At 42.0% G+C, this 12,777-nt stretch overlaps 1 protein-coding gene across 2 annotated transcripts in view; it reads right to left on the bottom strand.

The window, feature by feature from the left end:
- Kcnab1 (potassium voltage-gated channel subfamily A regulatory beta subunit 1) overlaps positions 1–12,777 on the bottom strand; it is a 312,155-nt gene that overhangs the window by 42,026 nt on the left and 257,352 nt on the right. Inside the window, exon 8 of one of the 2 annotated variants that reach the window (XM_076867429.2) lies at positions 7,779–7,865. The exons of the other annotated variant lie outside the window; for it this stretch is intronic. Coding sequence (XP_076723544.1) covers positions 7,779–7,865 — 87 coding nt within the window. The remainder of the gene's footprint in view (positions 1–7,778; positions 7,866–12,777) is intronic. 2 annotated transcript variants of the gene reach the window in all.

Below are 12,777 nucleotides of genomic sequence, written 5' to 3'. Positions count from 1 at the left end.
TTGAACAGTCACCCAAAGGATTTTGCATATTTTATCTCAAATAATCCTCACACTGACCCTATAGAGTGGATAGTATGACCTGCGTTTTACAGACAAGAAAATGGAGAAGTTCATTACCTTGCCAAAGATCAATCAGCTAGCAACAGAAGGAGGCCTTGACCTGGGGTCTAACTCTAAAGCCATACCCATTCCATTTATGGGAGCCAATCTATTCCCCAATATCTTCTTGATCCCCCTATCTAAAGTCTGCCCCACACTTTCCTACCCTGCTGGGATTTATCTTTTTCTCACACCATTATCATCATGTAATGTAATTCCTACACTTATTTTCTTTTTCCCCAGGAGTGTGATTTCTGTTTGCCTGTCCTATGACCATTTGCTTCTCCCTGTGCCCAGAAGAGTGCTTGGTCCCAACAGATGTCCATTTAAATGAACAGCAGGTGTTCATTTAGTTGTCAACTGAATGAATGAGTTAATCCTAAAATGGGGGCTTTTTCCTAGAGAAATCTCTGAAAGTAGGCCGGGCACAGGATCTCCTTTCAGGCATGACTGAAAATTTATGACTAAATTAAAGGACAGAACAAAAACTCCACAAGAACAAATGAGTTAGAGGAAGTTCGATTGCCAGCCCTGCGGCTTGGCCGGCTTTGCTTGATGTCTTTCCATCTTGCTGTGGTTTTGGGGCTTCAGACTTCTGCCATGGCTACGTCTGAGAAGAGATTCGGAGAAGGTGGGGGGTTCTCTGCCTGTGCATCACGCGGGGCCTTCTGGAGCGGGGCTGGTGTAGGGCTGTGCCTATGTGCTGCCCCACTTAGGTGGTGCTGGGAGCATCCTCTTCATTTGGGGTTGGAAGCAGGCTCAGCTCCGAGGGAACCTGCCCAGGTGAACAGTTGGGTGGAAGCAGTCAGGATTTGAAGCTGTGTCCAGCTTATGCCCAGGTCCACACTTCAGAAACACTCTTCCATTGAGGAGGCCGCCATGAACAGAAACAGGAGCTTGTCCAGAGGATCGAACCAGAGCCTGGAAGAGTTCAACCCCACCCTATGATCTTTCCTAGGGTGAATGGAATGAAATCCTCTTTTTATGACAAAAGACTTGTCCTGTAAAGGAGGAAGTATCAGTTTACTTTAGACCAATTAGATAAAGATAGGGCTCAAGTATCAGTAAAATTTTGGTGAGTTCACAGCTAAAATGGAAATAAACTCCTTTAGTAAACTTGGAACCCTTTTTTGTGTGTGTGTGTGTGTGTGTGTGTGCCACGGGCTTGGTAGGGTCTGGCTCATCTTCTTGGATCAGAAAGTCATTTTCTCCAAATTAATTTCTTGAAAACTCAGCTGTCTCAGTCTTTCAAGCCAGGAGGTTAAATTGATCTGATGGACACAAAGGCCCCTAGGAGCATCCCGGCCAGGGTCATAAATGAAATGTGTTAAATCATTTTAATTTGACAGAGTGCTCTGTGGGGACACCTGTACACTAATGGATCATTCTGCATTCATTTCTGCTCCCAGTATCTGGATGCTTGGGGCTGTTTGCCAACAACCTGTCCATCTTAACATCACCTTGAAATATGTTGAACTAGACCAATATCAGAATGCTTATGGATGTCAGGGCTTGATGGATCTTCAGGTAGAGAAATATGAGATTGGATCAGTTTAACCTTAGAGCTTCATTCGTTTAATTCCCCCAAAACTTGTTCCTTCATTCATACAATCAGCCATCCCCCCATCCAGTAAGTATTTGTAGAATACCCTGTGCCTTCGGCTCTGTAAAGCTGGAAATAAAGTTTATAGACCCATGTAATCCAACAGAACAGCTCCTAGCCACATGTGGCCGGGAACTTGAAATGTGCTGGCCCAAATTAAGGTGAACCCATGGATTTAAAAGACTTAGTGTAAAAAAATCATATAAACTATCTCATTCATAATTTTATATTGTATACATGTGGCATTTTTTGATATATGGGGTTAAAGTACAAATAATATTGCGATTAATTTCTTTCTTTTTTAAATGTGGTTAATGGGACATCCAACTGCACAGGTGGCTTGCATTATGTTCCTGTTGGGTAGCATGGTCATACTATTGCAGAAGACTTCTGCCTGCTAGTCTCATCTTTTTTTTTTTTTTTTTTTTTTTGGTTGGGGGAAGGGGATACCAGGGATTGAACTCAGGGGCACTTCACCACTGAGCCACATTCCCAGCCCTATTTTGCATTTTATTTAGAAACAGGGTCTCACTGAGTTACTTAGTACCTTGCTTTTGCTAAGGCTGGCTTTGAACTGGTGATCCTCCTGCCTCAGCCTCCCTAGCTGCTGGGATTACAGGTGTGCAATGCTACGCCCTGCTAGTCTCGTGGTTTTTGAGACAGGTTGAGGGCACCTTCCAGGGAAGAAAATAAAACATAAAGGCAGATGGGCTGATCAGTTGTGATTAAGTAATTCTTCCAGGTTTTAGGTGTTTAAATATTTGTTCTGAAAATTTCACTTTGGAAGTTAAATGCCTAGGTTCAGTGTTCAGGGATGAGTAAAATATTGATAGTTTGGGATGTTGCATGCAGTTTTTTTTTCTTTTTAGCATTTTCAGAGTTGCCAATGCATATCTTTGATTCCAGAATATCCTTCTGTAAGCTCTTGTTTGCATATGGCAACACTAAAAAAGATGCCTTAGGAGGAAGTGAGACTTTTCTGTTACTAGAGTGGGCTGTTTGACCTGAAATTATGGGAAGTAAGTAAAGCTAACTCTTATTGGAAATTAAGACACCTGGGTCGCTTGATGCCAGCGCTAATCTCCAAGAAGGAAAATAAAATATCAAACTGTAACGAGTATGGAAATAATATTCAATGACTTGGGAATTCTAAGAGATTAGCTGGTTTGGGCAAACAAGCTCTAGATGGAAAGTAAGGAGACTCAATTTCAAGTATTTTTTAAATTAAAAATTATTTGAAGTTTAATTCAACTTAAAAATCATTCTATTCTGAGACGAGGATGTTTTACGAGGCTGACTCACTGAACCAGGTCTCCTTTCTTTGCTGCCGCTCACGAGCAGCACCTTCGACAGTCTCCTTTGGAGCCATAGGCAACTCCATCACTTTCTTCCTGGACCAGGGAATGGAGCCTGGCGTTTGGGAGCCAGACCACAGCGCCTAGCACAGTCCCCAGGTGCCATCTTCTTACGTCCAGCACGACTTCGGCTGCCCTGGACTTTCTCTTGTCTGGTGAGAGAAGACACCAGGAAACACACACTGGGGATTCATGAAGGTGAGGCAGCTGTGCGTTTGAGTTTCATAGAGCATAAGGAATGAGGAGTAATTCCACCGGGAGGGACAGTGTCATAAGAAAGAAGAAATGGGATGCGGGGCTGATTTTTTCCTAGGGCTGGAAAACATGCCATCCTTGCCAGATATCGTAGCAGAGACAGATGGCGAGGCAGATGCTGGGGAAGAAAAATGACTTACTACTAGGTGAACCAGAAAAAACGAACGAGCAGGACAGAGGAGAGAGCACCCCACTGCTGTCAGGAACGTCTCTCCCTGGCCCTACACTGTCTGATTGTGCCGCCGGGTGGCAGATTGCAGGGAAGTGCTTCGCGCTTTCCTGCCCACCGCACCCTTGGCATTCATAGCCATCCACTGTGGAGCTTGCTCTTTGCATGCTGGTTTTCCAGGGAAGAGTGGGAGGCTGAGGCTAATTGGCTCTGGGAGGCCAAGAGATGGTGAGGGAGATGCTGCTGCTGGGCTTTTTCTGGCTCCGTTGGTTGTACAAGGTATTGCAGAAACTGGATGAAACTCATCCTGGTTTAATTTAGGAATCCCCGATGAACATCGTCCCAGGGTACGAATCACACCAGTGGGGATGGAGTTCTAGGCACGTTCAAGCGGAAGTCCTTTGAAATGTGACTTGGAGATGCCAATGTGGGCACATGTGACCCTGGCCACTTGCAGGGTTAGATCTGGGCTAGATCTGCATTCTTGAATGCCATGCCAATGGGTTATCAGCGATGGGCATGAGAGAGTTGACTTGGGCTGGGCTCTCATCTGGAAAGTGTTTGGGTCCCCAGGTGTAATATAAATGCTTCAGGAAAATTCTAAGTAAGTGTGTGTTGTGACTTCATGGAGTTGACAAGGAGTGGCTGGAACCATCTGCAGAGGCTGAGGATCTGCAGTTTATACATGCAGATTTTATGCATGAATGTTAGACCACGCGTGATTGGCAATCACTACGCCATCGCCTGTATTAAACAGAGATGGATGTCACTGAGCCTAAAATAGCCACTGTGAGCTGTCGAAGGAGAAAACTGTGTGAACGAGATTAAGGATTCCCTTACCATTAGGAACAAAGTGCTGACAAGTATCTGATGGTGGTTTCGTCACTGTATCTGGTGAAGAAATTAAATAAATAAATAATGGCTGTAGAGTAACGCTTGACTAACAGTTACGGATGGGTTTTGAAGGGTAACTTTGGTTATTACAACATTTACCTTGTGTAAGCTGTAGGAAACTCTAGGGGCGTCTACCTCTTTGGGTAAATCTCACTGTATATATACAGCTTCCATTTACACACACACACACACAATTTACCAAATCACTGCAAAAAAACGAATCTTAACAATATGGAATCCAGAAATAGCGAAGACTTCATCTGTCCCCAAGGTTTGGAGGAGCAGATGCAGCCAGGTCCACCTTGTCTCTTTGCTTCCTATGTCTTGAGCAGGACTTTTCTCTGTTATAGTAAAGCAGGAAAAAATTAATTGTAAAGAACATGTTTCCAGAGACTAGTCCTAAGCTCTGGCATTTCCACGGGGTCCACCTGGGACCAACAGGTGCCCTGAGTCGAAGGACACCATTTCTTTCTTTTTAATTTTTTTTTTATTGGTTGTTCAAAACATTACAAAGCTCTTGACATACCATCTTTCATACATTAGATTCAAGTGGGTTATGAACCCCCATTTTTACCCCAAATACAGATTGCAGAATCACATCGGTTACACATCCACGTTTTTACATAATGCCATATTAGTGACTGTTGTATTCTGCTACCTTTTCTATCCTCTACTATCCCCCTCCCCTCCCCTCCCATCTTCTCTCTCTACCCCATCTGCTGTAATTTATTTCTCTTCCTTGTTTTTTTCCCATTCCCCTCACAACCTCTTATATGTAATTTTGTATAATAATGAGGGTCTCCTTCCATTTCCATGTAATTTCCCTTTTCTCTCCCTTTCCCTCCCACCTCATGACTCTGTTTAATGTTAATCTTTTTCTCCTGCTCTTCCTCCCTGCTCTGTTCTTAGTTGTTCTCATTATATCAAAGAAGACATTTGGCGTTTGTTTTTTAGGGATTGGCTAGCTTCACTTAGCATAATCTTCTCTAATGCCATCCATTTCCCTGCAAATTCCATGATTTTGTCATTTCTTAGTGCTGCGTAGTACTCCATTGTGTATAAATGCCACTTTTTTTTATCCATTCATCTATTGAGGGGCATCGGGGTTGGTTCCACAGTCTAGCTATTGTGAATTGTGCTGCTATGAACATCGATGTGGCAGTGTCCCTATAGTACGCTCTTTTAAGGTCTTCAGGGAATAGTCCAAGAAGGGCAATAGCTGGGTCAAATGGTGGTTCCATTCCCAGCTTTCCCAGGAATCTCCATACTGCTTTCCAGATTGGCTGCACCAATTTGCAGTCCCACCAGCAATGTACAAGTGTACCCTTTTCCCCACATCCTCGCCAGCACTTGTTGTTGTTTGACTTCATAATGGCTGCCAATCTTACTGGAGTGAGATGGTATCTTAGGGTGGTTTTGATTTGCATTTCTCTGACTGCTAGAGAAGGACACCATTTCTGAGGGCTGTTTCCATATAGCAGGTGAGAACTGCCCATGGAGCACCTTTGCTGAGTTCTCCAAAAGAAGCCTCAGAGTGTGGTGGGCCCCCTGAGGTGGGCCTCTCACCAGGCGTGCAGGCCAGGTGACCTCCTGCCCTGTTACCACGCTCCTGGCCTTTACCCATCTCCATTTCTTAATATCCTGCCTTCTGCTTCTGAGTCTGGACAATGACCCATCATAGACTAGCTTCCTATCTCTCTTTGTGGAGGTTTATGTGAGAAACTTAGGGAGAGTATAAATTTTCTCTAAGTCCAGCAGAGGCAAGACCCTGCCTCAGTTACAGACTATCAGACAGCAGTAATCTATTATTTTTGTTTTAATACTTTGAAGCTCCCTTCTAAGGCATTTCAACACATGATGAGTGTTTACATAAGAGACACCATTATCTTGCTAGTGTACCATAGTTTGAGAATTTTCTACACACACACACACACACACACACACACACACACGATGCAAATTATGATTCCTGTTTGAGAGACTGCTACAATATATCCCTAAAATTAAAGGTAGGGTTAAGATAGGGGAAAAAAATTCCTGAAGACTCTCATAGGGTCTGCTGTCCTGTAAATGTACATGGTGTAATTGCTAAGGACACTGTTCCAAAGAGGAAAATAGTCATGAGGCACTTAAACTGTGAAGCCACTTTAGTGCTTCTAAGTGGCATTTTATTTGATGCTTTTTCTGACTAGCTTTAGTGCTGTTTTAGTGTGTCATTGAGAATGATCTGATGTATTATCCTTGCAATGATAACTTTGTATACTAATGATATGTTTATGGTTTGCTTTATCAAACACCTGATCTCTTCTCTGACAAAGAAATGCAATCTTATGTCATTTCCATGGATAGTTCCCAACAGGGATGCTGCATTTAACTCCTAATTTACCCAGAATCAAGAAAGCAGAAAATTCTAGGAGAAAATTTTATACATAAACATGTTCCATGAAATTGCTTATGCTCATAATTGCCATCCATATGTTCTTTGATCATCTACACTTTTCTATGAATTCTATAACCCTACAGCAAGAATAAATATCAACAGAACCCCATTTATCACACGACCCTTCACTTCCTTTCAGATGATCAAAGACAAAAATTACCCTCAGTGCAATTTTATTCTAATTCTTTGAAAAATTGATAAACCGTATCATATTGTAAAACTCAAATCACCCAAACATCCCTTCTCTTTCCCCATATCTCCACTCTCTGTCATCTCAGTTAAATGACAACCTCAATGGTGAACCTCAACTAATTAGAATATACTTTACATTATCCTCTCAAACCATCTTCTTTCTCAATCGTCCTAAGTAGGTTTGGCAAACAAATGTCAATTGAAGAACATCTTGTTTTAGGAATAAGCTGTGTTCTTCTGGCAGTCGTAATAGAAAGGAGATAGGACGTCTCGGCTTCTCCAGGACCTACATCCAAACTACGGTGAGGCGTCTGGTTTAGAGTGGTCCCTCCTGCCCAGCCTCCTCTCAGGGTACCACTAGCGCTTGTCACCACAGGTTGGAAGCTAATCAGACTTGGAGTCATTGTAAAATACAGGTCCCCCAGAGGACTCACTCTGAAATAATGATGACCAGTTACAGAATCCCCCTCCAATTAATTTCATTGTTTTAGTTGATAAGATCACAAACGTGAAATGAACAGGAAAAAAAAATGAACACTAACCACCAGGAGTCACAGCCTAATTCCTTCAGTGCTAGGAGAGAAAAACGGAGACGTCACAGCCTTGGCTGTCAGGGCAAATACTGAGCCTAAAGGAACCCATCAGAGAGTTTCCCATTTTTCTTATTCAATCAGACTAGTCTGTATATATTTCATTTCCAACTGTGAGTCGACTGAGCCCTCAAGCTGGAATCGATAGTTCTAGATTCTTCTATGGACTCTCTTCACTCACCTTCCATGGGCGTGTTGCTGTCTGGACGGTTTGCAAAGACGACGTCCACATACTCCAGCTGCAGTCTTTGGAGGGAGCCCTTCAGGCCTGGGAGCAGAAGCAGGAAAAACAAAAAGTAAGTACACACACTACTGCAAAGAGTTTAAGTTTGGTTTCCTTCAAGAATTTACTTCAAAATGAAAAAGAAAAAAATAGAAAGAAAGAAAAGCATTGGATTAATTTAAAAAACACATTGAAGGGGTTAGGGCAGGATGGAACTTGACTATTTGAGTCACATGTGAACTCATCTTCACAAGAGCTAAGGAAACCTGTGCGAGTGCAGTATCTGGCTTTGGCATATCAAGAAAAGATATGCTCGCTAAAGAAGGCAGAAAGACAGAGTTGCCTACACCCTGCTCCAACTCAGGCAGGGACATATCCTGGGGAGATGGGGGAGGGCATTCAGTGCCCAGTGCTGGGCAGAGCCCCAACGCTCCTACCCCAGGCCAGTGCTCTTGGACAAAGCTACTGGATCTACCCTGAGGCAGGCAGGAACTCACAGCCTCAAGGAGATGGACCTGGATTTCAGTCTACTCTGGTGCCAGCCATGCACCAGCCTGCAGGGGGCTTAGGTGTGACTCAGCTCAGCCGCAACTGAGGACTGCTTCCACCAATCCTCCCCAACCTCAGGCAGCTCAGCTCAGAACAATTCCATCGTTAGCCAGTTTCAGCAGGGAAGTGAGTGTGGGCTGTTACTTGGAACTGAGTGCTGGGCCTGCCAGTGAAACTCAACACTGGGCAGAACCTCATAGACCTTGCCCCCAGGCCAGGGCTCGAGGACCTGCAACCCAGTGAGATGGACCCATGCTCTAGCATCCCCTCTAGCTGGTCGCTCTAGTGTCAGGCAGCAACTAGACCTTAGGAGTAGGCAGGAAATAGCAGCATGGGCCTTGTTCTTGGCTCTGACCTCATCAAGCTGTGGGCTCCAAGCGTGACCCAGCATTTGGTGCCCAGGCATGGACCCTCCACAGTGAGGCCCATTCTGGGCAGAATCCTGCAGTGCCTGAACACAGTCAGTGATTATATATGAGGTGTTTGGGCCAACTGTGGCCTCAGGTGGAGGCTAGCAGACCCAACAAGGTTGGACTGCTCTCTTTAGGCACTACCCCTGTCCATCATGTATAGTACATCAACTGCAGACTTACAAAAAATTTAGGCAAGGGGCACCCTCTATTACTACAACACTGACAACACTCCAACTGTGGGCTCAGGGCAAACCTGAATTTAGGGTGCCATCTAGTGCTGAAATCAAGGCATGACCACAGACTCAGAGGACACAATAAACAGCTTGCTTAGAATTTCTGGAAGCATAGACACAAAGCCAAATTATGAACACTGGACTACATACCTGATCCTTCAATGCAGGGATGTTGTCATATGCCATCAAGCATCAAGAACTTTCAGGGAACCTAACCTCATTTAACCCACAAAGCAAGACACCTGAAACCTACCTTAAAGCAATGGATATAAATGATATCTCAGAGAATTCACGATAGCTGTTTTAAGAAAACTCAATGAACTTCAAGAAAACATAGAGAGAAACAATTCAGTTTTCAGAGAAACTTAACAGAGAGCAAGAAACCTTTAGAAAGGCTAAGAGTAAAAGGGAAAACTCCAATAGTCAGAATTTGATAAACTAGAAGACACGGATAAATTACTGGACACATACCTCCTACAAGGATTGAATCATGAAGAAACAGAAAACATGATCAGACAAAAAATGAGTATTGAGATAAAATCAGTAATAAAAAATCTCTCACAGGTCTAGTGGGTAGCTCAGTAATGGAGTGCTAACCTAGAATATATGAGGCCCTGGCTTGAGTCCCAGCACTGCACAAAATAAAAAAGCAACAAACTCCAAAAATGAACAACAACAACAAAAAACAAATAAAAGACTCCCATCATCAATAGTTCAAGACTCATGTCTTCACTGCTGAAGAAGAACTAATATCAATTCTTTTAAAGAAAATAATTAAAAATTTTGAAGCAAGTGATAATAGAAACACAACATACATAAAATTATGGTATTTTAAAATTATATAAATTATGATTTTTAAATGATTTCTAAAAATTGAAGAAGAGGAAATTCTTCCAAGCTCTTACCGTAAGACCAACATTACTAAGAAGAAAGCTACAGGTCAATATCCTTGATGAGCACAGATGCAAAAAGTCCTTTACAGAATACTAACAAACTGAATTCTACAGCACATGAAAAAGAATATGTACCACGATCAAGTGGGATTTATCCCAAAGGTGTAAGAGATGGTTTAACATTTTCAAATCAATAAACATGATATATCACATCAACAGGATGAAGGACAAAACCCATGCGATCACTTCAATAGACACAGCAAAAGTATTTGATAGAATTCAACATTCTTTCATGATAAAAACAGAATAAGCATACCTCAACCAAATAAAGGCCAGATAGTAAGTCCACAGCTAACTTCATACTAAATGGAGAAAAGTTGGAGATTTCTTTCTAAGATCTGGAACATGACAAAGATGTTCACTTTCAAAAGTTTCATTCAACACAATACTAGAACAACCCAATAGCTAGAACAATCAGGAAAGGGAAAGAAATAAAGGGCACCTGTATGGTAAGTAGGAAGTCAAGTGGGTACTGAGTGCAGATGGCATGATCTTATACATAGCAAACCCCAAAGACTTTACCAAAAACTATTAAAACTTCTAAACAAATTCATCAAAGTTACAAGGTATAGGGTCAACATATAAAAATCAGAAGTATATATCTCAGTTGTGAGTTACCTGAAAAGGAAATAAAAAAAGCAATTCCATTTATAATAACTACAAAAAGACAAACAATATCAAAGAATAAAGTTAACCAAAAAGGTAGAAGATCTCTACAGTGGAAACTATCTAAACATTGATTGAAGAAATCAAAGAGAACACACACACAGGGGCTTGGGAGGTGGCTCAAGCGGTAACGTGCTCACCTGGCATGCTCGGGGCGCTGGTTTGATACTCAGCACCACATAAAAATAAAAAATAAAGATATTGTGTCCACCAAAAACTAAAAAATAAATATTTTAAAAATTCTCTCTTTCTCTCTTAAAAAAAAAAGAGAGAACACACACAAAAGTGGAAAGACATCCCATGTTCATGGATTGAAAGGATCAATATTGTTAAAATACTCATGCCACCCAAAGTGATTCAATGTGGCCCCTTTGAAAATATCAATGACATTATTTGCAGAACTACCCACCCCCCAAATCCTTAAATTCATTTACCCCCCCCCCCCACACACATATACAAACCAAAAATACCTGTCAGATAGCCAGAGCTATGCTGAGTAAAAAGAATAAAACAGTAGACATTACATTCTCTGACTTCAAGATATGTGTATCATGGCTTGGATATGAAATGTTCCTCAAAAGCTCATGTATTGAAGGCTTGGTCCCCAATGTAGTAGTATTCAGAGGTGGGGCTTTTGGAAAGTGATTGGATTGTAAGGGTTGTGATCTCATCAATGGATTAATCTATTGATGGATTAACCAATTAATGGGCTATTAGGAGGTGGGGGATACTTAGCAGGTGTGGCCTGTTGGAATAAGTAGTTACTTGGAGGTGTGTCTTAAAGGCCTTACCTTGTCCCTGCATAACCCCCACTCTGTCTTTTGGCCACCATGAAGTTAGCAGCTGTGTTCCACTGTGTACTTCCTACCATGATGTTCTGCCTTGCCAAAGGCCCAAACCAACAGGATCTAGTGACCAAGAATGAAAAAACTATGAACCAAAATAAATTTTTTGTCCTTTAAGTTGCTTCTTTCAGATATTTTGTCACAGCAACACAAAGTGGAATTGCACAATACTAGAAAGCTATAGAAATCAAAATATCATGGTATAGGCATAAAATTAGACACATAGACCAATAGAACAGAAGAGAGAATCTAGAAGTCAATCCACAAATCTACAACCAACTGTTCTACAACCAAGTGTGAAGAACATACATTGGTGACAATTTTCTAAATTGATGGTTCTGAGAAAATCAGGTCCACATGCAGAAGGATGAAACTCAAAACAGGGTGATTATTTTAATGTAAAACATGAAACTACTAGAAGAAAACGTAAGAGGAATGCTTTTAAACATTGGAATGGGCAAAGATTTGGGGGGTTAAAATTCCCAAAGCACAAGAAACAAAAGCAAAAATAGACAACTGGGATCATGTGAACCTAACAAGCTTTCACATTCCAAAGGAAAAAAAACCCAACAAAGTGAAGAATAGACAGACTGCAGAATTAGATAAAATATGTGCCAACTGTCCATTTGATAAGGGTTACTATCCAGAATCATCATCATCATCATCATCATCGTCGTCGTCATCGTTGTCCAATTAAAAAATGGGTAATAGACCTTAATAGACATTTCTCAAAAGACAACATACAAATGGGCATCAGGTATATAAAAAAATGCTCAACATCAATAGTCATGGGGAAATGCAAATTAAATCACTGTGAGATGTCAACTCACTCCAGTTAGAATGACTGATGCAAGAGAGAGAGAGAGAGAGAGAGAGAGAGAGAGAGAGAGAGAGAGAGAGAGAGAGAGAAGTGCTAGCAATGATGTGGGAAAGGAAACCCTCGCACCCTGCGGGGATGTAAATAGTACTGCCATCATGGAAAACACTGGGAGGTTCCTCAAAAAAAAAAAAAAAAAAAAAAGAAAAAGAAAAATTAAATAGAACTGCCTTACAATCCATTTACCCCCACAGCTCGGTGCCATCAAGGAAAAGTACGTCAAGAGAGTCCTGTACTCACTACAGCACTGTCCCCACCAGCCAAGAAATGGGACCAACCGTGTTCAGCAGCTGAGGAACGAATACAGAAAGGCTGGCCTGTGTTCATGGTAGAATATTATTCAGCCACATCAAGGGTGGAGTCCCGCCATCTTGACAGCATGAATGGAACTGGGAGACATGTTGTGTGGAACAAGCACAAA

Source organism: Callospermophilus lateralis, chromosome 10 (assembly GCF_048772815.1).
Source record: "Callospermophilus lateralis isolate mCalLat2 chromosome 10, mCalLat2.hap1, whole genome shotgun sequence".
In the NCBI taxonomy this organism is placed as follows: Eukaryota; Metazoa; Chordata; class Mammalia; order Rodentia; family Sciuridae; genus Callospermophilus; species Callospermophilus lateralis.
This window is presented reverse-complemented; position numbering and strand designations above follow the sequence as displayed.